Source organism: Lodderomyces beijingensis, assembly GCF_963989305.1.
Source record: "Lodderomyces beijingensis strain CBS 14171 genome assembly, chromosome: 7".
Taxonomy (NCBI): Eukaryota; Fungi; Ascomycota; class Pichiomycetes; order Serinales; family Debaryomycetaceae; genus Lodderomyces; species Lodderomyces beijingensis.
The window spans coordinates 80,217-107,654 of record NC_089976.1 but is presented as its reverse complement, the minus strand read 5'-3'; the positions used below and the strand labels follow the sequence as shown (position 1 = coordinate 107,654).

Below are 27,438 nucleotides of genomic sequence, written 5' to 3'. Positions count from 1 at the left end.
TACATTTACTAAGCACAAGCATGAGCCGTAGGTTTTCAACAGGGAAAATCCTGGTGCAAGGAAGTGCACTGGAAACTCCGTATGCGGAATGGTAGGGGGAAGATACGTTTGACTGTTTATAATTGGATGAGGACAGCTAATTGTCATTGTCATCGGTTAATAAAATCCCCTTTCTGAGCAACTTTTTGAGGACTCACAATGATCAAAGTAATGAAGTTGGTGGAGGAAGGGTGAAATATTCCTCGAGTTGACTCGCAAAAGACGAGAACTTCAACAATGACGACAAAAGAATGAGGTTACAAACTAGTGCTTAAGCTAGACGGGGTATACATTTCTCACGCATTGGCGGAGATGAGATTAAACCCCTTCGGCGTAAAAGTTGCAACTGATATACTCTTTTGTGGGAGTCTGAAAAATCATAACGAATAGAATTCACTTTTATTTGCAAATCTCATAAACGTCATGTATTAATTAAGAATTAAATCTTCTACTCATTCGTACAATTTACACACATACAAACACACCAAATAACTCCCTTTCTCTCATTTAACTTTTTCCACTCACTCCAATTCAAGCTCCAACTAGAGCTCCAGCTCTAGCTCCAGCTCCAGCATCAACTTCAACTTGCTTATCTTCCCTTCTTGGCTTCAAGAATGTGCAAGAAAAGAACTGGGATGAAAGCAAGAGCTGCCATCAAGATGGCCATCACACTGTAGGCCATGGTGAAACCCAATTTAACAAACATTATTGGGAACCAGAAAGTACCAAGGAAAGCCAATGTTTGTCTACAGAATGAAATGAACAGGATAATGTCTGAAGCCATTATTGGGTTGATGTCGATACAGTAAGCAATCAATGGCGAGGTCATGACTTGCAAACCGAAAGCACAGATGGCCAAACCAATCAATGGTGTAATGTTGTAAGTGGTGATGGCGTCAATTTGGTAACCAAAGACAATGATACCACAAACGGCACAAGCGAAACCTGGGTAAGTGACCCAGAGTCTGAAGGAGTTACCCTTGTTGTTCTTTTGGCCCCAGCCTTGGAACTTGTCGGAAGCGTAACCACCAACTTCACCAATAATGGTACCAACCAACAAACCAAGGAATTGCAAACCCAAGGCTTGTGGACCCATACCGAACTTGACGTACATGACTTCTGGAATTTCAACATTGGTGGCAATGTTGGCGTGCATGAAACAAATGGAGTAGGCCCAAGTAGCAATAAAGATTCTCCAGTTGGCAAAGTAGGCGAATGGGTGGAGCACGGTCTTCAAGTTCAATTTGAATTCTGGGATAATGGCACCGAATCTGGTCAATTGCTTGAATCTGTTTGGCTCGTTCTTGGACAAGTCATTGTAGTTGTACAAGGTTTCCTTTCCGAACAAGAAGTAAGCGACAACTTGAGCAGCGTTGATAGCGACAAACACAAGGTAAACGACATTGACGGATTCACGCTCAGCAACGAAACCCATAAACAAAGCACCGGCCATGGTACCCAAGTTAATAGCGATGGACCAAACACCAGACATGACACCTCTTTGATGACTGAAGGTCAATTCACCGACAACGGCACCACCAACAGCCAAACCGGGCGAGATAAAGACAGCTTGCAAACTTCTCATGGCCATCATCATACCGTAGTTGTTACTGTAAGCACCACCCAAGTTGAACAAACATGAACCCAAAACAGACAAGATCAACAATTGTCTCTTACCGTATTTTTGCATAAATGGCACCCACAACAATGGGAAAGCACCAATCAATACAATTTGAACACCAATTAAATAAGAAGCAGTAGCAGTGGTGATTCCGAAAGCGCCAGCCAAAACACCAAGGGAGGGAACCAAACCGGAAGCACAGAATGTAGACATGAAACCGTGGAAAGCAACCATTCCCAATTGCAAGTATTTGACACCTTTGGACCAGTTCAAAGGATCTTCGTCATTCATGGATGGGACGGGGTCTAATTGGTAAGTACCATGTTTGGCAATCAAGTATTGTTTATGTTCTTCAGTCAATTCCGAAGCTGGACCGTCATCTTCAGATGAGATGTACTCGACTTTAGAGTCAGCTGGTACGTTCTTCTCTTGGTCAACGTTGGATGTAGTTGGTGAAGCCATCTTTGTATTTGGTTCTGGGTATCAAAAGTGATGTCTATTAGATGATCTAACGAATGGACAATAGGACTTTTCTTTTTGTTGTTGATGAAGAAGGCCCCGTGGTCAAATATATATAGACCTCTTCTTCCCAAATGCTTCTCTGCCTTTCGGAGGTTTTGTTTTTTTGAACGTGGGGTAGACTGGTATTGTTTTTTTGTTTTTCTCGATGAGCTAGAGAGGGGATGGTGACAGGAAATGGGAATAAGAAATTGATGAATGGAGTAAACTGAGTAATGATGGAAAACAACTTATTTTGAATCTGCTATATTATAATCAAGTTACGGGTCTGTTGGTATTTTCGGCTAAAAAGTTCTTGTCCTTCTCCTTGGGATAAGTGTTTTCCTCTGTTTTGCTTTGCTTTGAGTAGATGTCTGTTGTGGGGAGCAAGTTGAGGAGGGGGGAAGGATTTGATTTTATTATAAACCTTTCGAGCTTTCTTGCACGGTTATTATTTTCTTGAAATTTTTTATCGCAGTCTCAATTGATGTGAGTAAGTCAGGGTTGTTGGAAATCTGGTGGGTCGCCGCGTCTTGAACGTTGTAGTCACCAATTACTGACTCTCGATCTGGATTCCTCTGCTCGGTCGTATCTTGCAAGAAAGAAGTCGACTTGGTGTAACTTCTATGGCAAAACTCGGCACTCAATTTGGGTGAGATCTCGCCGAGTAATGAAGGGCATGCCGGGGGCATAACTTTCCTAATCCCCCATAATTACCAAATCAAATCAAATCAAATCAATCAATCAGTCAGTCAGTCAGTCAACCGGAAACAACAACTTCGATGGCATCATCACCAACCGTCTAGGGTGTTTTTTAAAAATCCTTTATCCGATGGGACCGTACCAAGAAAATATTTGTGCGACTAGAGTAGAGTGCAGCTGGAGAAACTCCGTATTTGGCTCTTGAGCAAGGCAAGCGGAATTATCGTAAAAGGCCACCGTAGCGACCTCACTGGGCAAGCTGTGCTGTTTTACCTATCCAGCAGGTTGCTTGTTGGTTGGGGAGGTTTGTTGCCTCTGGTGAAGTGGTTTTTGGCCGACCAGCACTTTTGGAGAGGCCAGAAACACGGGTAGTGCAGATGTTTCAATATGACACAAAGCCCGACTCCCGTTGCTGCAAGTTATACCCCCAGAGATCTGGGGAAGAGTTTTGCAACTTCTGCTCTTTGGTAATGAATCCTACGAGATCCGTGGTTGCTGTGGGTGGTACACGAGCAGCGGCTGACATGGGTAGTTTCTTGCCTTATTTGCAGTTGTGATGCCAACGTCAGTTTACTGGTCGGGCGTACTAAAAGGCTAGACTCTCTTCAGAGCAATAATTTCTTTAGAGAGTTCTTTCTATTGCGGAAGTGTCCTGCAACAAGCGTGATGGATGCGGATCTACACCACCAACGCCTCGAGTAGGGAGGTGGGAGGGGAGAAGAAAAAGAGGACTCGATGCATGACGGATGCTCAACCTTAATGGGCAAAAAACCGCATCTCTTGGTTACGTTTAATAGTGGGGCATAGGGCGTAATAAAAAAAATAAGCCGCTGGCTTTCCTCCCACAGCTCTTCTCCCACTCTTCTTCCTCCCCCCCCTCCCCCTTAGTCCATGTGTGCCTCGGCGAGTTCCAGTCGCTCTGGATGGCTAATTTTTTTGCCAAATTGCCAAAAAAAAAAAAGAAAATTATCGACATGAATCGACTGTACTTGCATCAAGGTGAATTCGGAGTACGGGACTACGGGAATATTTTAAAGCGTCATATGCTTGCAGACTTCTTTCTTTTTTATTTTATGGAGGTGGACGTCAAGCATGTGGGGAAAAAGGAATATGTTATTGTAGTTTGGGCTTGTGTAGCCCCCTCTTGCTGGGTGTCTCGGGCGCTCAAATATGGGAGTCCTTGGCAATGGAAAGGCTAAGTACTTGACTGGGCTCGAACTATATCTTTTCCTCTTGGTAATAGAACTTTCGGGCTGCGCCCATTATTCTCAATGAGTATTGAAAAGTTGGATACATTATGGCTATTTCCGCTGCTTACATCACACCGCGATGGGGTTTCGGAGATGTGAACTCTAACCCCCCAAAAAAGAACGTCTTTTTGCGAGACATGAGGAATAGACCCTCATCTGGGGAAAACCTTATAAGTCCCTTGTTACTGTGAGTTACCTTTCTCCTCCTCCGCTTCTCATCGAGGTGCCTTCAATAGTGGAAAAAGAAACTTGCCTAGGCGATGATTACACGATGGAGCATTCATTGGCGAGCTCTTGATTAAAACGTTCCAAGCAGTTGCCACTTTGTCTTTCTATTTGGTTCAAACTCCCTCATCTGTTTCATCTTGCAGCTTGATTCGGAAGTTTAACCAAGACATTGGTTGACGTCTACATGGAATGAACCATCATTATTTTGCGCACGGCTGACGGCCAAGCGCTTTTCATACCCCACGGGAAGAAAGAAAAACAAAAAGTAAAAAGGAAAAAATAAGCTGGGGGAGTTTCTGGGGTAATGTGCTTGTTCTTGATAAGTTTGGAGATGCAAGCTGCTTGAATCTGCCGGAACATGCATCGTCTTGCATGGATCCCTCCGTGTCTGATTGGTGAACCAATAAAACGCATCTAACAACTTGCAAAATGTGAAAAGTGCAACTTCTAAATTCTATTATTCAGGCCAAGGAACGGAAAATGGTTTTCCCTCCCTTGCAGATACTTGAATGAAGGGAAAAACGTCACTCGCGAGAACTGTACTGAAGCTGACTGGACAGAGGTAACCCGTAAAGGTATTGGAGTATGCTCACCATGTAAATTGGCTCTACCTTTTATTTTTTCTGACACGGGGAAAAAGATGAGTTAAACTTCAAGCACGTTGAAACTCAATTGAGATGGAGAAATAAATGAGCCCCGCCAATGCAATACAAGTTGCCATACCTGAACGTAACCATTCGGTTCTATGGTTTGCCATGAGCCAAAGGTGTTTGTCAGCAAGAAAAAAAGCGGACGGGGAATTTTCCATGCCTAGAAATATCAAATACTACTATGAGAAAAAAAAAAAGGTCAGAATTTTATGGATTCAGTGTTCACGAAAGAAGGTTTTTCCCGTCGGTGCTTCTTCCTTCCCCTCCTTCTCATCCCATCCCATCACGGAACCCATTAAGCAAAAACTTTTTGATCCTACCAACCGAGGCATTTTTTTAATTCATTGAAAGTTGTGTTTTGGTGATATCCTGGTGCGAGGTCCTAAACGCTGACCCGTTACACACGCGATCTTGGATTACATGTAGAAAACTCTCTCGGACAATTTTCTTGCGGAGTGGACTCGTTTACGGAAAGTTTTGCGAGAGTCTGACATATCGACTTGCTCCAACTGATTTGAAAAATTTGAGGTATGCCTCGACGATACCTTGAGCTTGGTATTTTCTCTCCTTGAAGTAACTTTTTCCTGGAAATATTGCAAAAATTTGCAAGGATTTCAGCCAAAATTTGATTGCAAAAAGACAAGATTATTGTAAATCGCGCTTAACTGCTAATATCTTTGAGTACCAGAACCAGTAAATGCTCTCAATCTGACGTTTGTATTTTCGTAGAACAGCTCCCGCCTTGTTCAACCAAACGAAGCAGATAAACTCGGTTAAAGAACGTACAGCTAGATGTAATCAGCACAGAGGGTTATGTTTTGGTTCGTATACGCACGTAATGTACTATGAGCAGACGACTAAATTTAATATCAAGGTTTTTAGAAAACTAGAGCTTGGTTAGCTTAGAGGCGGATCCTGTGAAACTTTGGGTAGTTCATGGAGAGAGCACGGGGCCATATCTTTAGAGACGGGAGCAGTGGGAGCAACCATGAGGAGCTCAGCACTCACAACTTGATATTCTTCTTCCTTGGGATGTAGTCGAGTGCTCGGAAAATGCAATGGCATTGCGAAGAACGTAAATTTGGATCCAAAGTCATGACTTTCCAGACTTTTCAATTCTCGGTAATAAGTTCAGCTTACACATATCAACGACAACATTGGTACTTCCAAGTTTAATTCCGACTTGTCAGTTTTTTAAAACCTTTTTAACACTTTTTTAGTCTTAATCTCTCTAGATTTTATACTCTTGAACCGCGCTCAAGATCTCGTCTTTATTCGCTCCACCCCCTGCCAAGAGTTACCTGCCAATGTCAGAAATGGCAACTTTTGCTTAATCTCAACGCCACCTTTTACATCGTCAATAGCATTGACCTTTTTTAAGCCAGCCACTGCTGTCCGAAGATGAATTGAGGATGTCGTTGTTCTTGATCCATGGGAGAGCGAGGGGGTAGCCTAAGAAAATGGCTAATGGAGATCGAACTAAAGATCGCGAGCTCATAACTTGACAGATTTTCAGCAGGGGGAAGGGAAGTTAGCGCAAGTGCGCAAGTGCGCAAGTTGGCGAGTGCATAAATCGAGGTCCTTATAGTCGCATGACTTTCCTAACCCTGTTTTTTCGCTCTTGCTCAGGGGTTTAAAAGTGCCGTAGGAGATATCACCACGACCACGTGGACCTTTGCTCGTCTATTGCTTTGCTCTTACGTGTGCTTAAGACTTTACTTTTGGAGTAAGATATGGGAGTCGGAAGTGAGTGTCCCTCGGACTCTTCTTTTATTCCCATGGAAGAGATTGAGACAATTGGACCCATTCTGAGCTTTTGAGAATCTGATAAAAGAGCATGAACTCCAGCTGGATCCATCGATATACGTAATTTTTTTTTTTGCAGCCTAATCCCCAAACATTTGGTAGCACTCGCTGCAACAATAGGAGTATCTGTGTTTTGCAACTTTGTATGATAGTCGTCTCAGCAATGAATACAGCTGGGTTGTAGTCTTTGTGAAAATCACGGCCGAGGACAGAATAGCCACCAGAACATGTAATTGAGAAAAGAGATGGAATTTGACTAAGTAATGGGCTCTTTTTGTTCAATTCTTTCTTGATATTAATCTCTAAGTTATACTGAATTAAAAAAGTCCTTCAAACACAGGACATACAAAACAAAATAAAAAGTCAGTCACACCAACTGATGTGCTAGTGGTGGGGAAAAGCCAATTCTTTTTTTTGAAAAAATCCTAATGTCCCTTGGCTACAACTGACTGGTCTCTGTAAAACTCGGGCTTTTCAACACTGCTGCTTTCACCACCAGCATTCTCGTCCGTGGTATCTTCTTCGAAACGCTCTTCAACTTTTCCTTTTTGGTCACCCAATTTCGAAACGTCAAAACCGTTTTCTCTCAAGTAGTTGATGAACGCGGTGTCCTCTCTATTGATAGCATCTTGTCCCACATGAGGCAAGAAGAACAAGGCAAGACCAGCACTAAACAAACAAAGGGCAGAACTGATATAGAATGGCACTTGCAATTCCAAATCAGGGTGTTGTGGGTCTGCATAGTGGCGCTGGATTGCTGGGAAAACCCATGAACCGACAAAGGCACCAATCTTGCCCACGGCTGAGGCGACCGAGTAGTATTGACCACGGATAGCGGTAGCCGAGGTCTTGGAAGCCAAGAGACCACAGGTGTTTCCCGCGGAAAACTCACCTAATGTGGAAAAGATACCAAAAACAACGACAAAACCGGCAATGTGTTTTCTTAAGCTGGCGAGACATGCCGACATTGCGATACCAATGACTGCTTGGCATGTAAGGCCAATAGACAAGGTCAACCTTGGGCCAATGTAATCGGAGACAATGGCGCCGAGGAATGACCCGGGGAGATAGAAAAGGTTAAACACAACACTCCATCCCCATTGTTTCCAAATGGGAGCATCGGGGATGATCTCGTCAATGATGATGGTGTTGAAGTTTCCAAAACTGTACACGGAAAAATCGTAAATGAACTGAAAATTTGCAAAGTTAGTAAGAAAGTCACAACAACAGGGAAAGGGGCCTTAATCGGATTGGAGAGTGAAAAGTTTGGTACATACCCAGATGAGACTCACCACGGTGAGTCTGAACCAGTAAAACTTGAAAATCAACCACCAAGGGTAGTCTCTGTATCTGACGTTTTTCATGTGGAGTTTTTGAAACGATTTCGAATCCTTCATCTTCATACGGATGAACAAGAGGGCCAAAGGTGGAATGACACCGAGGCCAATGGTGACTCTCCACAAGGCACGCAAGTGCCTCTCGCCAAAGATCCAAATCAACACAAATGGGACAAACGCAGAAACAACAAACCCAAAATCAATCATCATGTTGGTGAACCAGGCAAAGTATCTGTTCCTGTGTCCCGAAGGTAGCAAATTGGCAAACTCGGAAGCAATAACGGAGGCGGTGGGGTACTCGGCACCAATGGCAACTCCCAAGAAAAATCTCCAAACGGTTAAACAAGCAAAAAACCCATTAACGGTTTTACCCCACGAGCCAACGGCGCAAAGCAAAGTGAACACGATAAGCATGACATTGGCAGCCATCATACCACCTTTTCTGGCAATACGATCGGAAATGTAGCCAAAAGTCAACTGGCCCACAACAGTACCGACAAAGGCGATCGAGGCAATGTTGGAGATGGCATTCGACTCGGTAAACTGCTTACCGTAAATCTTCTTTAAGCAAAACAAGACGGTGGAAATGGAGTTGTTGACGTACCCATCGGAGAATAAACCGGCTCCGGAAGCAAACGCAGGCCACAAGTTCTTTACGCGCACTTTTGTTTCAACGTGCGAAGTCTCGTCTTCGTCACTTGAGGACCCAGCACCAACATCGGGGAAATGGTCCTGTTCCTGTGCATCGACGGATGACCGGTTGAGGATGGTGACTTCACTTGGGATCCGCGTGGCCCAGTCTGTGAACAAACCCTTGAATGAGTGTGGCAAGTCTCTAGTAGCCATCTTTGATCTTCCTTTCTATCTATTTATCAATTTGCGCTCGTTGACAGCTTTTTTGATTTTATATTTTTTCTTGAGGAGTTGGGGTGGGTTTCAATTAAGGGGGTGTAGAAAAAGACCGAAGAAGTGGCCAAGTGTAGGCGATTTCGTTGACAGATTGATTTGATTTGCTTCTTCTATTTGGTCCCCAGCGGTGGTTTGCCCGAGAAGAGTTGATGATTGGTGTTGGGATTATGAAATTGAAATTTTTTGGAATCAACAAGAATGGCGAGGGAAAGGCTCGACATTTATATTGGTGAATTTCTTTGTCTTTCTTCCTCCACTCGATGCATCTGTTCTTTGTTATCTCATGCCAATTTTTTTTGTTTTATCAATTCGCAATAGTTCCTACTATTGAAGCGAGCAGTACAAGTTGCATTGCAAATTTACCCAGTTCTACATGAAAATTGGACACTTGTCGAAGCAGAAAGCTGACGGAGAAGAAGAAGAAGAAGAAACGAGTGGGCGAGGAGGGTGTCTCTGTCGTATCTTGAGATTAAACGCATAACCGACGCACATCCCCATGGCTAATTTTCCCAGCATTCTTAAATCCTGCCCTTGTAGAGCAATGGTTGAGAACGGAAAATTGCAGTTCCACATCTTTCTGTTTCTGCCAGATTATTAGGCAACTCGAAAAAGGAGCGCGCAGAAGCGAGCACGAGCACATTAACACGAGAAGCAATTGCTTCTCTTGAGCTTGCAGAATGCCACATCGAAAGCTCTTGGTGTTAGATTTCCGGGATCTTTGTTTGGACTGTAACTCAAAAAGCAAACAAAGAAAAAGACAAGTAACTGTCTAGATCATCTGTTGATTTCACACACGCTGCTTAGCCCAACTGAAGCATTCGAAACTTGACGAGTAAGGGAGAGATGGGCTCAACTTCTAGGGATCGGTGCAAGCTCAATCTACACAACCGTTACATCAAGTCTGGTTAGTCCAAGTTTGTCATTGGGCATCCTTTGAAAAATTCAGGGCTGCTCAACCCCCCTCATCCGTCTCCCTCTTCTACTCTGTGGCTAAAGCCCCCTGGTGTGCATTCGTTGGTGGTTTCGATGCCGAGTGGTTATTAAGTAGGGACAACGTGGGTCTATAGAAAAAAGAAAATGGGGGGGGGGGGGGGGGGGTTAAAAATTTCCCGCCTTTTGTTTGAGGTATAGCAATCGGGGGCCGTCTCGAAAGCTGCGGATAAGAAATCGCCGTTCAATGTCACATAACTAGTGTCTAGACCAACTGCGACATGGTGCCATCTTGCAGGGGCACTCTGTAAGGCCTCTTTGTAAGGCCTCTTTGTAGGACCATGGGATTCGGTTAGCTACGGCTTCTTTTTTTTTTTGACGTTGTAGTTGGTATCAGAAGCTAGATTGTGATGGGCGAGTTCTTCCTGACTTTTTTCCCCGTTCTTCTTGGCTTTACTTGTTTCCAGCTCAAGCAGGAAAAGACTGGAGAAGCTACTTTGCGCAGGTAATCCACTCCATTTCTGATGCAGCCTAGAGTTTAAAGCTGAAATTTGCCAGCAAACAGCAACAGCATAAGCCATGACACCTCTCTACGCCTTCAAACTTCATCTTGCATACACAATAATTTTCATAATGCAATTAAAGGACCCCACGAGGGGTTCCAGAAAATCACAAAAGTAGATAATAGAATCGCCATCCGCTCTGGCCGGTGTGTGCTTGCAGCTTCCCTACGCTATACTGCTGCTGGACACAAAGATGGACACAAAGATGGACACAGAGATGGTCCCCCTGCCCTGAGGCGTGTAGTCTTGAGACTAATTTTTGCAACCTTGTCTAAAACCAAGAGTCGACACGAAACGGCGTTCACCAAAAGCGCAAGTGCGCGTTCAGAGAAACAACGTCAAGACCGAAACCTCTTCTATCTTTTTTGCAATCTTTAAACTCGAGCTAGACATAGCAGTTTTTAGTTGCGCTGTTGTCGCGTGGTTCACCTACGTGCATTTTGATCTCGACAATGCACGGGCACTCAAGGTAGAGCCAATAATTGGCTCGTCAAGTGTGCTGCTCATAACTGGGTGAAATTAAACTTATCAACATAAGCGTAGGCTGGACATTATTCCAGCCGCAGTCGGATTTAAAGAATTTTGGAACCATAAGCCGTGCATGTTGGTTTTAGGCACAAAATAACGACTGTAAGAGTGTCACTACTAGACCCCCCTTCGGACGAGTCAACACGGCCTGAAATTGTAGGTGCTGTTATATCAACAACAACAAGGCGGTGGTCCCTTGGGCACATTCTCTTGTGGATATATCAGACAGTCATCGAGTATTATTTCCATCGAACAGGCACGGGATTCAATAATAAAGCTGCTAGTGGGAAATAGAAACTAGAGCTCATCGAATTCGACTGCAGTTTTCTTTTTTCTTTTTGGGATATTGGTTCATGTCTGTATAGCTTAGGTGACATTGCAGCAACCACGATAGCTGACTGGTGGCAGAAGGCAAAAAAGAGAAAGAAGGGGGTTTGAGAGGCGGCTGAAGAAATGCATTTACCTCAAGTATCAGGTTAGCTAGCGTAATTTCCTTACTCTCCAAGAATTGCAACACGGTATATTTCTCACGAATAAAACAGTCGAGAGACAGATAAGAGAAGCCACTCCGTGTTGTTGTTGTTGTTGCTGCAAAATGAAACAGCGCAATAGAGCAAGTTGAGAAATTCACCGATTAGGACTCAAAGTAACGATGAAACTGCTGGTGAGACCGTTTATCAAAAAGGAAAAAGAAAAACACAGAGATGGGTCGTAACCGTTTTATTTGTTGATTGCAAAAAGAAAAAAAAAGTTTGAAATTTGCAACCTTCTTGTGTCACGCAACGGCCCACGTGGTTTCTTGAAGAAAGGATACAGTGAAAATTTGTCACCTCAAATTGTAAAAAAAAAAAAATAGAGAAAATCAGGCAAAACTGCACAAACTAGAGAGTGGGAAAGAGACTTGCTGAACTGGGTGAATCTACAATTATTGAGACAACTCTACTCATCTCTCTGAAATTTGAAATCTGAAATCTGAAATCTGAAATCTGAAATGATGCAAATTTTTCTGCGTTTTTTTTTTTTTTATCTAGTTATTCAGTTTTTCCTCCACTCAACAGCGTACTTCAATTCCGTGCCAGCTTTGAAAGGCACAACATTGACATCGCCATTTCCAATGAGCTCAGGCACGTTGTTTTTCCTCTCCACCAACCAACACAGTTCACCTTTATGCTTATTCAAAATCTCTTGACTCAACCCGTAAAAGCTGATGCCGTTTTTCGCCACAAACTTGGCCAAATTGTCTAGTTTGTCTTGCCTATCAAAGATTTCAGCAACATAGCTGACAGCGTTGGATTGCGTGTATACACCTGCACACACGCCGACATGAACCTGCTTCTTGTGGATTGGGTGAGGCGCTGAGTCCGAACCGAAAAAGAACCAAGGTTCACCAGAAGTTGCTGCGTCAATAAGAGCTCTTCTGTCCTTTTGGAATTTCGCAACTGGTTTGCAGTAGTTGATGGGATCGCCGGCCCAGTTATCGATGATGAGGTATAGATGATGAGCGGTAATGGTGGCAGCCACGTAAATTTCGTCATCGCCACCATCATCTGAATGCAGTTTTTTATTTTTACCGCTGTTTAACTCACGCACCAACTCAATGGCTTCATGAGTTGTGCAATGCTCCAAGATGATTTTTAGCTTGGGGAAATCCTGGTGGAGTTGGCGCAACGCGGGAAGAAATTTTGGTTCGGCGTTTATCACGTTGATTTCATCTTCCTCTCTGTTGCCTGGTTTTTCACCATGCAAATTGAGCACGATGCCCAACTCTTGCATCTTGGCAAAAAGCGGGTAAAAAATCGAAAAATCGTTGGGGTCAACGCCAAACTTCGAGTTGGTGGTGACTCCTGCGGGGTAGCACTTGACTCCGTGGATTATATCCTTGCATTCTTCGATCAATTCCGGGGTCAAGTCTTTGCAGAGGTAAAACGACATGAGATATGTTGTCTTTGGTTCAATCGAGGTGAGCTTGGCGTGGTAGTCTATTACTTGTTGCTTTGTAGTGATTGGTGGGACCAAATTGGGCATCACGTAGCAAATGGATATCCCTCCCGAGTGGACGGTTGGTGTGATGAGCTTGCACATTGGTCCATCTCTGAGATGAACATGCATATCTGCTGTTGTTCCTAAATTGATCTCAGTCATTCTTGGCCGGGGTTAGCGTTGGTATGATTCTTTTGCAGTGTGGAGCTTGGAGCTTGGAGATGGAGATGGAGATGGCACGATCTGCTTATCTCGAAAATTTTTCAAGATTTTCCCCAGATTGCTGCAAAGTCACGTGAGAGAGCCACCAGACAGTGACCAGTCAAGAGACCAGGCAAGAGACCAGGCAAGAGACCAGGCAAGAGAGGGCTTAAGAGCTCAAGTGTCATATCAATGTCATCTCAGTGTCATAACATCTTCCATCTTCATTTCAAAAGTAAAAAATAGCTTATACGAAAAACTAAACGATCAACCCGAGTGATCCCAAATGGAAAAAAAAAGAAGACTCATACCGAACAAACAAGCGTGTCTCGATGCTTCACATCAATTCGGAGTCAATGATGCTCTTGATTTCATTAGGTTCGGGACCAATAACCTTGTCAATCAACTTGCCCTTCTTGAAAAACAAGGTGGTAGGCGTCTTGTTGACGGAGTAGTCGTTAGCCAACTCAGTGTCCTTGTCAACGTTGATCTTGTAGAACTTGACGTTCTTCTTTTGGTTCGAGTACCAGTCCGAGTATTCATCGAGCTTATCATTCATAGCGGAGCAATGGTTGCAGTCGTCGAAAAAGTCGAGGACAATCATGTCTTCTTTATTTTGAAGCGCGGAGGTGAATTGAGACTTTGATCTGATGTTTTCAATCATTTTTACTTCTTTCTTTAGCTGTTGTTACACTTGGCAAGTAAACTGGAAAGAAAGATCAAAAGCATCTTGAAGAGAGCCTGTTCAACTCCATATATATATGCTGGGTTGTCTCTCGTGGTTTGGACATGATATGCAATTTCCTGCCACTCAACTATTGCTCAAGGGGGGGGAGGGAGACGAGCCTAGATGTAGACACACCTGATATTTTTTTAAGAATCCCACTCCCTTCCACCTTGCCCCTAACCACTTCTCCCTTCTCCTTTCTCTTATTCTTTGCCTTTGCCGTTGCCGTTGCTTGAGACTCCCTTCGCTTACCCCGTGAAGTCTCCAGTTCAAATGTCACGTCCGCTTGCATGAGAGCAGCCACCAAAGAGCCACCATACAAAGGAAAAAAAAACTCCGCTCAGGTACATTTTTCGCATCCAGCAAGCATCATCTCATCATATCTTATCCCCTGTTGTGAACGGCCATGGGCTCCGTGTTTCTACCCCACCTAAAAACCGGCTGGCACGTTGATCAGGCGATATTATCGGAGGACGACCGGGTCGTGGTTATACGGTTTGGCCGCGAAGAAGAGCTGGAATGCATGGTTCTAGACGAGTTGCTCTATTCGATCCTGGAGAAGATTAAGAATTTTGGAGTGATTTACTTGGTCAATTTGGACAAGGTTCCAGACTTCAACCAGATGTATGAGCTAGATCAGAATAAGCGGGAGCCTTACACGCTCATGTTTTTCTACAGGAACAAGCATATGCTCTGTGATTTCGGCACGGGGAACAATAATAAGCTCAATTTCCCCATCTACGACAAGCAGGAGCTCATTGATATCATTGAGACTATATACCGAGGTGCTAGAAAGGGTAAAGGTCTAGTAATGAGTCCCAAGGACTACAGTCGAGTTGCAAAACACATATAGCCCAAAAAAAAGGGAGAGAGCCATTCAATATTGTACTTGCATGTATATATTTATACATATATATATACATATATGCTGATATATATATCGATATATCAAGAAATTGTTACTTATTTGTAAAAAAAAAAAAACCACTTGGATGATCTAGTTGTCTTCGTTTTGAGCGTAGTAAAAGTTGACAGCCAACAATTTGGAGCCGGGGGCCTCCTTCTTGATCCAGTCTCTCACACCAGAGCCGGGGGTGTCGGTGCCCCAGTTCTTTCTATCAGTAGGGGCTTTGAGGCTGTCCTTGGCGTCTTGTTTGAACAACAAAAAGACATATCTGTGCTTGCCGGTTTTTGGTGGAGGTCCGGGTCCAACGTAGGGAAGCAATTCTCTTCCTTGCTTCGCATCGATGAAATGACTAATTTCGGGCTCGCCGCTTTCGGTCTTGGCCTCGGGGAACTCAATGTCCGTGACCAACCAGTGCAAATACTCCGACCACTTGTGGTCGGTTCTCGAAGGAGCATCCGGGTCGGTGAACACCAAGATAAACTTGTCACCTTTGTTGATGCTCTCAATCTTGCCGTCCTCGGAGGGCGAGTTCAAAGTAAACTGGATTTTGGGCACATGCTGCGTGCCAGCCACAGTCAAGGTGTTGCCCAAAGTGACCAACTCGGTAGGACCATACTCAATCGATAACAATCCCTGGGTGTCAAACTCGTCAACCACGTCAGGAACAATCTCGTTCTTGGTGTAGGCCTCGTCCAAGGACTGGGAAATAGTAATCAAAGTCATCTGTTGTACAAAGTAAGGCCTTCTTACGCAGTTTCTGAAGCAAGCGCTGTGGATGCAAGCGAGATTTCTCCTGATTGGTGGAAGAACGGATCTATATAAACCTGATGTAGTAAGAATTCTCGACGAGTTTCTCAACATCAGTTTTGAAAAAAAGAGCCTTGGTTGGAGAAAAGGGGTGCTGGGAGAGCCAATTGCAATTTATACAGCAATTGAGAGTTTTGAAGTAAGAGAAAGGAGGAAGGAGAGCGAGCAGCAGGGGCAAACGGCCAGGGGGGGCGTGCCGTGGGCTGTAGCCGGAATGGGGGGAAAAGCGGGTGTGGATCCTCTATTGGAAAATTGATAGCGGTGGAAACTCTCGCGGAAGTAAGCGCTCACTAAAAAGACAAAGACAAAGAGACAGAGAGCAACCAAGACACATGGGGGGAGGAGAGTTCCACTGGAGGGAGACAGGTTAACGCCACTTTATAACGTCATCGGACTTGACACATGTTGACAGGTTCCAGTGTTGGCCGCGGTCTTCTTTAGGGATAAAATTGAATCAATTCGTGGGGGGTTCCTCGACTCGTCTTTCCAGAAGGGGCGGACTCCGTTGAAAACACCGACGATAGCATTCAAAAACACAGGGGAAAAAACACGATACGCAATTTACATGGGATTATATACATGCTTTTTTCTTTTTTCCTCCACTAGGGATATTGAGACCACTTTTGTTTTTGCTTAGTTTTTGCTTAGTTTTTGCTTAGTTTTTTGCTTAGTTTTCTGCTTAGTTAATTCGGTTCATGATTCTGCTGCAGATGCATCTGCATCTGCTGTGATTGTTGTTGTTGTTGTTGTTGTTGCTGTTGTTGCTGGTGCAGAACCATTGCGTCCTCTTGATAATGATTCCGCAACGACTGCGACTGGGACTTTTTCGGTTTCTCTTCTTCTCGAGGAACAACATCAATGAGAAAATCAAACATATCGCTCTTTGTCAATGCGGCAGCTATATCGGACTTTTGCAACGTCCTCCGCTTGTTTTCCTCAGCATGGATCCATGCTCTCATGGTTAGTTCAGTGATGAATATATCACAGCCTTTGGCAAATAGTATTGGTGCCTCGGCACTGATCATCTTGACGTCTTGGTCCGTCTTCATCACTTTTTTGATTCTAGCTAATGGTAGTTGGTGTGTTTTGAACTCGTGGTTGTCATTCTCAATGGAATTTATCGTGTCTTGCCAATATTTCATTACGTTTTCTCTATGATGGCCTTTTAGACCTGCTTGCACGTTGTTAAACACGTCAAACGGTTGATTCTGCTGTGCTGCTGCTGCTGCCTCGGCTGCTTCCTGTGCCGCAAGGAGTTCTGCATCGTCGACAATAGCGTATGCTTGCGGCAGCTCCAAGCTCTCTGGTTCTTCGCTTTCGGCGTGATAGCTCATTATTTTTTTGTGGGGGGGGGGGGGGGGGGGGATGTGAATGTGGGAGTGATAGTATTTGGCGTTGTGTCGTGTATGTATATATATGTTTCGGAATGTTTCGGATGTTTTTGATTCTCTTTTTTTTTTTCAGATTTTCCAGATTTTCCAAACAGCGTCCTCGGAGTTGATGCAAGGAATGGGGAGTTAAAACTCCAGAACACCAACACACATTCACTGCCTCTCACTGGTAATCTGACTAGCTGTTGATGGGTGGTCATGTCCCCTTTTTTACCCTCTTTGTTATCCCTTTATCCGCCTCTTCTCCTCCGCGAAGTTGGACTTGAAGCTATTCTGCTGCACGTGACTAGGAATTCAGGGACGTGACGTGACATGGCGCGGAGGGACTCTTCTGGTAGATTTCGAGCCCCGTAAGCTACAGTCGAGAGACGACGACCACCACCTAGCCATTTTCAAACTAGTTTACGTTTCTTCAATCCTCGTTCTGGTTCAGCTTCCACATTCTGTTGAGCTACCGCGTTCTCGATGCTAATGAGCCGTGGTATCACTAGCTGCAAGAATCTCTTTATATCACCAACACTTTTCTCTAGACCGCCCACACTTTTCTCCATAACACCCACAGTTTTCTCTAGACCGCCCACAGTCTTGCTTATACCGCCCACAGTCTTCCTTATACCGCCCACAGTTTTCTCCAAGCCTTGTTGGTTTTCAAAAATATTCCTGTGAAGTTCCAATCCTTTTTCGTAAATCTGCTGCCCTTCCTCGCCGTTCTTTGTCAACAAGCTGACATTTTCCTTCAATGCTGTCAGCAGCTGCAAAAGCGGTTGCAAAAGCGTGTTTGAGCATTCTTCTACGAGTTTTGCTGAGACGTCATCTTTGAACTTCCTCCACTCGTCCAAAATCAAAGGGAGCAGTGCTTGGCTCCTCTCATGCTCCGCTGTAATGGCAGCCACTTCCTTTTGGAGCTTTTCAGTCGAGCTTGCAATCTTCCCGATTTCCGCAACGGGTGCCTTGCGAAATTCTTCAATGGCGACATCTAGAGTCTCCTTGAGTGTAATCGACTCGAGTTCAAGTCTAGCCGCGTGTTGGACCAACGCTGCCGACTTCAAATCGTTTTTTTGAGATGTAGGAGGAGGCTGCTGCTGCGGTGGTTGTGTTTCTTGAGTTGAGCTTTGATTGCTTTGCAACAAGGAAAAAAACAGCTCAACATCACTCTCGCAGTCGTCCAACTTGCCCGCAGCCTTATTAGCATTTGTCATACCCATTGCTATCTTTGTATAAGGAAAAGAAAGGGGGAAAAAGCGTCAGTTCCGGTTGGTGGAATGGGTTTGTCAAATCAAGGGGTTTTTTTGCAGCAAATATCAAATGTGTTGGAGGGTTGGCAAAAAAAAAAATCAACCACCGTACTCGATTACTCACTCCAACCCACAGCAATTTCTTTCAACAACATCAACCAACCTAGCTGATGTCAGATCTCAAGACATTTATTGGAAGTATGTATGGATGTACAAGCCCGAAATATATAAGCAGATGTACTAACTTGCGCTCTAGAAAAGATCAACGTCATCACGACCGACGCGAGGTATTTCGAAGGCATTTTGGAAGGGTTCGACAAAACGACAAACATCGTCCTCAGCAACTCCGTGGAACGAATAATCTACAAACAGGGTGAGAAAGAAGAGAACGAGGAAATACCGAGTGGTGTCAACATAATGCGAGGGAATGAAATTGTGTGCATTGGAGAAATCGATGAGAGCCAATCACCCGATTGGAGTAAAGTCAAGGGAGACCCACTCAAAAGCACCAATAATCCACTATGAAAAGCAAAAAAAAAAAAAGAAAAAGAAAAAGAGCTTGAGTTTTGAAGCCTTCTTGGTATTGATGTTTCTACTCAAAATCTAGTTTCCAGAAATTTAGCTTCTCACCAAGGGAACGCCGGCTTGATGCATCTTCACCGCCAACTCCAATAAATAATCAATGGCTTCGTTATAAACTTTGGCCTTCCAGACGGTTTCACCCCAAACGTAGATTCCGTGTCTCCTTACAAGCACCGCCGACGTGCCAGGGTAGTTTCTAATTGCCTCCTGCAATGAGTCAGTCAAATCTTCTTCATGAGGAGTATTTTCGATAATCGGAATCACCAAGGTGTCAAAGTAGTCCAAACTACCGATTTTCTCCACTTTGCCGCTGTCCTCGTTGTACTTCAACTTGGGCAATGCTTTAATCTGCTCAATGTGGCTGATTTCAAATTGTTTCTGATTCTCGAAAAGAAGCGTCACCATCACGGCGCTTTGTGAATGAGTATGGATGCACGCGCCAGCATCTCTCATGGTATAGCAGCTCATAAATAAAGGAGTACACGCACTTGGCTTGTATTTGTATTTCTTGGTCAATTCCTCGGGTACATCATTGGGCGAACGCAATAGTTTTTCGTCTGGGAGCTCCACCAAGAACATTTCCCAAGGTCTGATTCGTTCCTTTTGAACTCCCGAGGGGGCAATGTAGACGAGGTTGGGGTCGGCTCCATCGACGTCACGTATGGAAATCCCTCCTCCTGTACCGGTAACCCAGTTGTTATCGTAGAATAACCTACATAATTCACAGATTAAGTTGGCTGGGTGGGATGGATCCGAGAATTCTTTCTGGAGCTCTGGTGAGAGTGCCTGCAATGAGCCGTCAACGGCGGTTGTTGCTTCTGCGTGTTTGCAGTTGCATGGGGCCGACATCTTCTGGAGGGAATAGCTGAGCTGGATCTTGATTGGCAAAGCTGTCTGGGGAGAAAGTTCCTGATATATATAGGTATATCGGTATCTGTATCTATGTCTTTATGACTGGATCTGGAAATTTGCAATTTTTCACAGTGGAGTGTCACGTGGGGTAACGGCCTCACGTGACCGCCTCACGTGACCATTCCACGTGACACACAGCACGTGACCGTCATGGCGACAATATAAGGTGGTCCCATTACAGCATTACAGTTTCAAGCCTCTGCAAGGTTTGAGGAATAGACCTATTCTTCTTCTTCTTCTCTTTCAAGGCCTCTCTCTATGTCTCTACCTTCCTTCACCTTGTTTAGCGGGTTCTCTCCCGCCGTAGTGCTGCCGCCTTTCCTCTCTTCTCCTCCCCGCGACGCTGGCACGAACCAGATTTCAACAAAAGGCGAGACACACCAGATCTTATCTCGGATTCTGGCTTCCACCTCCCACCGCCCGACGGCAAAACTCCCACCCACCTTTGCACATACTATTCAGTCATGGCAGGTTTAGAACAATCTCTATTCCAGCTTAAATTCACAGCAAAGCAACTCAACAGACAGGCCACGAAAGCAGCCAAGGAGGAGACTCAAGAACGGGCCAAGATTAAAAAGGCCTTGCTGCAAGGAAACAACGACATTGCCCAACTATATGCCCAGAACGCCATTCGCAAGTCCAACGAGCGAGTCAACTTGCTCCGGCTTTCATCGCGGATCGATGCCGTGGCTTCACGCGTGCAGACCGCGGTTACGATGCGCAGCGTCACTGGCAACATGACCCAGGTTATCCGGGGCATGGACAAGGCGTTGCAAACGATGAATCTCGAACGAATAAGCTTGGTTATGGATAAATTCGAAACTCAATTTGAGGATTTGGACTCGGCTACGAATTACTATGAGACTACTACGAATAACGTCAATGCCATGACTACCCCGCAGGACCAAGTTGATGAATTGTTGAACCAAGTTGCTGACGAGGCTGGCATTGAAATGAAGCAAGGGTTGAATGCTGCTCAAGTTGATATTCAGGCCCCCGTTAGCACGTCCATTAGTGAGGAGAAAGAGGATAGATTGGCTGAAAGGTTGAGAGCCTTGAGAAATTAGATAGACATATAATATATATATGTATGTATATATATATGTTTCAATGAATTAGTATACATTTTTATACAGCTCGTTTTCCCGACTAGCTTGATTTAGCTCTGAATTTGCTCTTCCTTTCTGATAACGTAGGAGACGACTTTGGTAAAGTTTTGGAAACTTTTGTCGGGGCCCTTGACTTTCATTATGTGCAAAGAACTCGAAGTGATCAAATCGATCATCTCCATTCTGAATTTCAATTTTCTGCCGTGCGAAAACTTGCTTGGAATCGTGCCCGTGATGAGCCCAAACTCTTCATCAATGCTGACTTTAGTTAGAGACCCCTCGAGTTCTTTCAATTCCATTTGATCCTTGATGACTCGGATGAGATGCGCTGAACGGAGCGACGAGTCAAGAATTTTGATATCCTTGCCAATGTAACGGTTGGAGATGGGTACTTTGTTTTTAGAGTGTGGTTGTTTGGAAGACGTGAGTGATTGAAAAAATTTCTTGAACCAGTTACTCTTTGTAGGCTCTTGCTTTTCAAGAGGCTTGGAAGCACCGGAAGTTCGCGAGAACCGGTAGTGGCCAGGCATGGGCTGTGCCGAGTTTGGGGCTGGCGGTGCAGACCTTTTGGGTGCTTTGGACAATCTTCTAAACAAGGATGTTTCTTTGGGCTCCGGTGGTGTATCCACAATCGGGTTCCTCATAATGCTAGTTCGATAGCCCAAGGTGCTTTGTCTCTTTACATCAATGGTGTCTGAAGCGGGACTACCACCACCATCATTATCATTGGGTGGAAGCTGCACGCGAGGACTCTTGTTGGAAGCGGTGCTAAAGATTGCTGTTGAAAGTCTTGCCTCTTTCAAGGCGCCACCTTTGTCGTCTTGGACTCCGGCAGGAGAGTGTCCAGCAGCAGCAGGAGGTGGCGAAAGAGGCAGCTCAAAAAGTGGAGGTTCCTGAATCAGACTGGATTTGGAATGCTCGGCTATTGAATAATAGTCATCTGCGTTGTTTACTTGAGCTGCGAATGAGTCGCGAACGTGTTCTCCTTGAATGGTATCGTCACTTGAGCGTCTAATTAACGTTTCCTTAGAGTCAACTCTGCTTGGTTGTTGGCTTGGCGGTGAGCTAATGACGTTTATGGATAAGTTTGTTTCCAGTTGCTGGCTATTGGAAGTATGCAAAAACTCCAGCGCAACAAATGAATACCTGGACTCTATGGTTGTTGCATCCGAGGGATCATCTTCCAAAGGGGAGTCGCCACGGGTGTCGACAAGTTTTTTATCACTTTCTTTTTTTTCTTCTACTTCTTCTTCCACTTCCACTTCCTCCTTCTCCTCGTCTTCATCTTCATTGATCGTGTTGCGCACCTGGATGCCCAACCCGGTAAAGTTCGAGTGCGATTTGTGGGGCCTGCGAATAACAGTGTTTGAGTGCTGCATGGTTTGAGTCATAATGGTTATATCACCCACCTCGTTTGTCGTCGTGCTGGACTTTAATAGCCCGCCAAAGGAAAAGCGGGAGAATCTCGGGTTTGGAATGAGTGATGTGGTTTGATCCATGTTTTCCTCCAGAGTTGTTGCATTTTCCGTTTGGTCAACCACTTCAATATCAACAAGCGTGCTCTTGTCAGTGCTGTGGTATGTGCTTTGGTCTGTGCTCTGGTCTGTGCTCTGGCTCGTTCTGTTTAAAGATGAGCTCATTGAAAGAGTGCGCAGTGGCTGTGGGTTTTCAATCTCGTTGAATTCCTCTACTGACATGGCATCGTTGGCTTTAGACGCGTGCAAGTAATCAAACAAGTGCCTAGAGCTTGAAGTTTTCATATTTTGTCCCTTTGTCTTTGCTGTGTTTTTCAAGACTCCAGACAAGTTCCTCGAGCTTGACGTTTTGAAACTGGCATCAAATTTCCTTGGAGACGGGGCAACCTCAATGCCCAACTTGTGCAACACTTTTGAAGTATTCTCGCTAACCTGGGGACTATGCACCGTGTGGTATCTTGTTCTTGAAGGAGTGTTCAACGTGCTAGCTCTTGATAGTGAAGATTGGCGCGGATCCAACAGCGACCGCATTGGCACGGGTTCAATTGTAGCAGAACGACGATTCCTTTCGAGAAACGTTTCAAAATCATTTCCGCTGTTTCTCTTTTTCAATTTTTCCAAGGCTAGTTTCTGTCTTTCTTGCAAGTTTTGCCTGACAAGAAGCTCTTGCTCTTCAAGTGCAATTTTTCTTTTCCGTTCTTCCAAACGTGTCCTTTGTTCCTCCAATTCTCTCTTGATCTGGTCCTCCATTTGAATTCGCTGCTCTCGTTCTTCATTCCTCTGCCTTACTTTCTCGGCCAACTCGCGCTCTTTCCGTGCCAAAGCACTTTCTTCTTTTCTGTTGGTGGTGGAGGTCGTGGTGGAGCCTGTTTCTCTTGTCGGAATGTTTTCCTTTTCCTGTTCTTCGTCGAAATCATCCAAACTATTGATGAAATGATCACCATTTTTGCTTTTGGGAGTGCGTGCTTCTTTAGCATCGTTAGCTGAGCTTCTTATTTTCTTGTTTAATGGTACTCCTGACCCAGAAGAAGGTTGATGTCTCGCTAGTCTTTGAAGGTTGCTATTATTATTATTATTACTATGCGTTTTTTCCAAAGTATAATTCTTTGCCGGGGTAGGAGATGATGCACTTCGAATTTTGGATAAATTTGACTTGAGCGAAACGGTGGATGGAAGTCGGCTTCTGTTGTGGGACGATGATCTATTCTTGTTGAACGAGTTTGACGCGGAAAATTGTCTCGATTGCTTGTTGGTGATATTTCTCAATGGTGTTTTCGATGAGTTTACAGAAATGTTTGAGTAAACCGACGGCGACTCGGTCAATTTTTTCACTCTTGATCTCGTTTTGGCTATGGGCTCCCCGGTATCATTGTATATTGTTGTTTGCACCATTGAAGTAGAGCGAGGCAATGACCGGTCTCTTGAACCAGACTGCTCGGAATGTGACTTTTTCAGAAAATGCTCATTGCGATATTTCATGAGCAAATAGTAGAACATTTTCTCGGGGCATCGATTGGGTGACATCAATTTAGATATTATCGTCTTTTCATCGCAGTTGTGAAACAATACTGACAAGTTTTTTAAAATCTCCTTGTCGATTTCAAAATTGGAGCTAATTGGCTTGATAATGGCACTGCGCAAGTCCAAAGTGGTTGAGTTTGCATACGAGACCTGTGGGTCTGGGTATTTTGTCAAAAGCGGATGGCTGAGTATGGATTCGATGGCGATACGGTCCGATGGGTTGACCTTGAGCATTTTTGAAATCAAGTCCTTGGCCTCCCAGCTCAAATCGTGGGGCATGGTGAACTTGCCGCTTTGAACTTTCAATAGTAATTTGCGAATGTTTTCGTCATCAAATGGCAAGTGGCCAGTCAACAAGGCAAACAAGATGATTCCACAGGACCAGATGTCAGACGGTGCTCCGTGGTAGTTTTTTCCGGCCACAATTTCGGGCGATGCATAATGAGGAGAGCCACAGGAAGTTTCCAATAATTTCTCCTTGATTTCAAGGGCAGCCATGCCGAAATCGGCAATTTTGATGTTTTTGTTAAAGTCTAGCAACAAGTTTTCCGGTTTCAAATCTCGATGGCAGATGTTGAATTGATGCAAGTAGTTTATGCCATTGATGATTTGTTTAAAGTAGTTGATGGCCTCAGATTCGTGCAATCGGCCCTTTTTGATCAAATAGTCAAACAACTCGCCGCCTTCAATGTATTCTAGAATCAAATATAAATCATTTTTGTTCTCCCAAACATCGTATAGTCCCATGATGTTGGGGTGAGAGATTAATTTCATGATGATAATTTCTCGCTCGATGCCGTAGGGGAGTCTCTGCGTTGCCTCATCATCGCCTTCTAGTTCGTTCGAGTACCGTTTATACTTTGGGTTCTCCAATTTCTTGAAATTTGATTTCGGTACGATTTTCACTGCTGCTAGTTGGCCCGTTTCGACATTTTTAGCCAATCTCACCCTACCAGTGGAGCCTCTGCCAAGGGTTCTTCCTAGTTTCCAAGGACCGATTTTGTTTTGCGATTTCCTCTTTTTCGACGAGGTGTTGGTACTTGTCGATATCTGAGATAATCTTTTTGTTGCGTTGGTCACTGATTGGACCACCTTGTCGACGTTGGTTGACGGCTGGTGAGAGCAGATCGAGCTGGTATCGAGATGCGAAACCGAGGTTCGCTGTGTCGCCGTTGCCATGGTTCAATTTTGTGGATGCAGAAATGAAGGAAAGAAAAAGTAGTTGGTTCGAATGAAGCGAATGAATGCAATTGGGAATCGAAATTTGGTGGTGATGGAGAAGGAGAATGCCCCCTTGGCAAATTAATCAATGCTTGTTAATGGGATCTAATAACTTGTGAAATGGAAAATTCTTTTTCAAACTTACTCAAACGACCATGAGCTCTCGCAATAAAAGGGATCTAAACGGCTGTGTTTGCTGTTTTTTTGTTTTTCAAGTTGATTGAAGGAGGGTGGGTTGAGGATCAATTGTTGTTGCAAGAATGCCGTTGGTTGCAAGCCCTTCGTTCCTGATTGAAATTCGAGCGGGCTTGTTGTAAGAAGAGCCAATGAATCAGGGATAAAAGAGACTGGACCAGCACTAAGTAAACTTTTCCACTGCCTGGGATCACTGCAAGCGGACGAGGTTGTGGATGGAACAGTACTGATGGCTCGAGAGGTGGTTGTCTGTAGAGGAAACTCGTGTTTATGGTGTGGTTATAATTTCTGTTGTAAAACTCGGGATTTTTTTTTCGTGTTTTGTCACGTGCCCGGAGGAGGTTCGATCCAGTCACAACAACAACAACCAAAACAGCCAAAGCAGGAGTTACTAACGAGTTTTAGGTCCAAGTTATGAAGGCGGCAGTGGTTGCAAGAGTGAAACTTATACCACTCCACTCTGGCTAGATCAAGCAAACGTTTTTCCCTTTTTTTTTACACCCAAGTAAAGGTTTCTCGAACTGACAAGAGAGGTTGCGAAATTTTTCTTTTTTTTTTTAAGTGGGCTGGGAAGATCCCACAGCTGTCCAGTTGAACGTAGAGTCATGGTTAGTGCTACTGCTGGTACCAGTCGTAAGTCTAAACTGGCAACTGTAGAGCCATCTCCTCTTTGCTGCTTCCCTTTCCACCACCGTCTCCTCAAGGCAGCTGGATCTAAACCTCAAATGTTCCACAACCAAAAACAAAAACAAACGCGACATTACGGAATTGGGACTCCCACAACAACAACAACAACAACAACAACAACAACAGCCACCACAGCATCCCGCCTCCAGAAACGCCACGCCACTTCACTACACTCTCACCGCCAGGTTCCAACTGATGGGGTTGAAGTAAACGGTTGTGGATGAGTTTTAGGCTGAGGTAGTTGACTATCTCCTTGCCTCGCGCTTGAGAAAGAGAATCCCCCCCTTCTGTTGCTTTGATCGGAGCAAGAACATCGACTCTCTAGAGATTTTCTGGGAAAAGGGAATAGACGCCGATCTAGGTCTCGCCAATCGTTTTGCTAGGCGTTCTTGTCGATGAACATAACTTGTAGAGCGAGATCTGCAGAATCTAACGGCATTTGCGCATGGATCTCGCGATGCCTTATTTTGTTTGAAGCCGCGCGTTGCACTGTTGGTTTCTTTTTTGCAATCTCTTCTCTGCACACAGTACGGTGGGCTCTATCAGAAAATTGGAGCCAGTCCATGTCAATGTCCAGGTTCGAGTCTTGGCTTGGGGAGTAGTTTACAAAATAATAGGGACCAGTCCTTCATTTACCCACCACGTGGGACGTAAGTAGGCTCCTTCCTTTTTCACAGGTACACCTCGTATTGTCTTTAGAGATTCTAGCTTCAAAGTAAGAAGGAGGGGGAGGAGGTGGAGGGATTGCCCATGAGTCTCTTTCTATTATATTCGGTTTGACATTCAGGCAGCAGCCGTGGCTGTCAAAAGGGTCATGTCAGAGGTTTTACATATCAATTTTTTTGCAAGCAGATCAGCTGAAAATACTGAGAGTTTTGAGTTCGAAGCGGCAAAAGAAAGCTTGTGAAAATTTTTTCCTGTACTACTGTAATCGTGCGTAATCTAAAGACAGCTCTGCCTCCGGAGCCACTTTACCTCGTCTACGACGTCAATTTATCTCTGGTGGACACAATTGCTCAAATCTGATCTTGAATTGCTGCAAAATTTGACCGGGCCGGAGCACGTGACTACACAAGCACGTGACTGCACAAGCACGTGCCGAATTTTCCTAGCCACATGAGCCTAGAGCCACATCAAGAGGGGTTCATTGCATCCTGGCTGAATGTGCAACACCAACACTAGCCAGCTGCTCATTTGATGAGCAAATTCGAAAGCGCTTTTTTTGGACTGTGTCTCTGCACCTATAGCCAATTCAAAGTAAGGGTTCAATTGATACTAAAAAGCGGGACATTTACAGTCAACCCAAAGTCTACGACCTTGATCCCAGGAAGCCGTCTTTTTTTTTTAAACTTTCCTCTTCACTAGAGACACGCTACTACACCATCACAGGATAAGATTCTGACCCTGGTGGCGGTGTCAGCAGCAGG

At 44.5% G+C, this 27,438-nt stretch overlaps 12 protein-coding genes across 12 annotated transcripts; 3 read left to right on the top strand and 9 right to left on the bottom strand. All coding sequences in view use genetic code 12, as the record gives it.

The window, feature by feature from the left end:
• Positions 1–628: 628 nt before the first annotated feature.
• Positions 629–2,122, bottom strand: LODBEIA_P53530 (uncharacterized protein; the record flags this gene model as incomplete). The annotated part of the gene is made up of 1 exon (XM_066975676.1): positions 629–2,122. The coding sequence occupies one exon, from the start codon at positions 2,120–2,122 to the stop codon at positions 629–631; it is 1,494 nt and encodes a 497-aa protein (XP_066832291.1).
• A 5,097-nt stretch (positions 2,123–7,219) lies between these two features.
• On the bottom strand, positions 7,220–8,977 carry LODBEIA_P53520 (uncharacterized protein; the record flags this gene model as incomplete). Its single annotated transcript, XM_066975675.1, has 2 exons — positions 7,220–7,984; positions 8,072–8,977. 2 exons carry the CDS (start codon positions 8,975–8,977, stop codon positions 7,220–7,222), a joined length of 1,671 nt encoding a protein of 556 aa, XP_066832290.1.
• Positions 8,978–12,096: 3,119 nt separating this feature from the next.
• Positions 12,097–13,203, bottom strand: LODBEIA_P53510 (uncharacterized protein; the record flags this gene model as incomplete). The annotated part of the gene is made up of 1 exon (XM_066975674.1): positions 12,097–13,203. The coding sequence occupies one exon, from the start codon at positions 13,201–13,203 to the stop codon at positions 12,097–12,099; it is 1,107 nt and encodes a 368-aa protein (XP_066832289.1).
• Positions 13,204–13,579: 376 nt separating this feature from the next.
• Positions 13,580–13,906, bottom strand: LODBEIA_P53500 (uncharacterized protein; the record flags this gene model as incomplete). Its single annotated transcript, XM_066975673.1, has 1 exon — positions 13,580–13,906. The coding sequence occupies one exon, from the start codon at positions 13,904–13,906 to the stop codon at positions 13,580–13,582; it is 327 nt and encodes a 108-aa protein (XP_066832288.1).
• A 469-nt stretch (positions 13,907–14,375) lies between these two features.
• LODBEIA_P53490 (uncharacterized protein) lies at positions 14,376–14,822 on the top strand (the record flags this gene model as incomplete). Its single annotated transcript, XM_066975671.1, has 1 exon — positions 14,376–14,822. One exon carries the CDS (start codon positions 14,376–14,378, stop codon positions 14,820–14,822), a length of 447 nt encoding a protein of 148 aa, XP_066832287.1.
• A 144-nt stretch (positions 14,823–14,966) lies between these two features.
• On the bottom strand, positions 14,967–15,599 carry LODBEIA_P53480 (uncharacterized protein; the record flags this gene model as incomplete). Its single annotated transcript, XM_066975670.1, has 1 exon — positions 14,967–15,599. The coding sequence occupies one exon, from the start codon at positions 15,597–15,599 to the stop codon at positions 14,967–14,969; it is 633 nt and encodes a 210-aa protein (XP_066832286.1).
• Positions 15,600–16,366: 767 nt separating this feature from the next.
• Positions 16,367–17,017, bottom strand: LODBEIA_P53470 (uncharacterized protein; the record flags this gene model as incomplete). The annotated part of the gene is made up of 1 exon (XM_066975669.1): positions 16,367–17,017. The coding sequence occupies one exon, from the start codon at positions 17,015–17,017 to the stop codon at positions 16,367–16,369; it is 651 nt and encodes a 216-aa protein (XP_066832285.1).
• A 449-nt stretch (positions 17,018–17,466) lies between these two features.
• Positions 17,467–18,279, bottom strand: LODBEIA_P53460 (uncharacterized protein; the record flags this gene model as incomplete). Its single annotated transcript, XM_066975668.1, has 1 exon — positions 17,467–18,279. One exon carries the CDS (start codon positions 18,277–18,279, stop codon positions 17,467–17,469), a length of 813 nt encoding a protein of 270 aa, XP_066832284.1.
• Positions 18,280–18,479: 200 nt separating this feature from the next.
• On the top strand, positions 18,480–18,834 carry LODBEIA_P53450 (uncharacterized protein; the record flags this gene model as incomplete). The annotated part of the gene is made up of 2 exons (XM_066975667.1): positions 18,480–18,507; positions 18,566–18,834. The coding sequence occupies 2 exons, from the start codon at positions 18,480–18,482 to the stop codon at positions 18,832–18,834; spliced, it is 297 nt and encodes a 98-aa protein (XP_066832283.1).
• A 93-nt stretch (positions 18,835–18,927) lies between these two features.
• Positions 18,928–19,740, bottom strand: LODBEIA_P53440 (uncharacterized protein; the record flags this gene model as incomplete). Its single annotated transcript, XM_066975666.1, has 1 exon — positions 18,928–19,740. One exon carries the CDS (start codon positions 19,738–19,740, stop codon positions 18,928–18,930), a length of 813 nt encoding a protein of 270 aa, XP_066832282.1.
• Positions 19,741–20,267: 527 nt separating this feature from the next.
• Positions 20,268–20,870, top strand: LODBEIA_P53430 (uncharacterized protein; the record flags this gene model as incomplete). The annotated part of the gene is made up of 1 exon (XM_066975665.1): positions 20,268–20,870. The coding sequence occupies one exon, from the start codon at positions 20,268–20,270 to the stop codon at positions 20,868–20,870; it is 603 nt and encodes a 200-aa protein (XP_066832281.1).
• A 92-nt stretch (positions 20,871–20,962) lies between these two features.
• LODBEIA_P53420 (uncharacterized protein) lies at positions 20,963–25,087 on the bottom strand (the record flags this gene model as incomplete). The annotated part of the gene is made up of 1 exon (XM_066975664.1): positions 20,963–25,087. The coding sequence occupies one exon, from the start codon at positions 25,085–25,087 to the stop codon at positions 20,963–20,965; it is 4,125 nt and encodes a 1,374-aa protein (XP_066832280.1).
• Between the last annotated feature and the right edge of the window lie 2,351 nt (positions 25,088–27,438).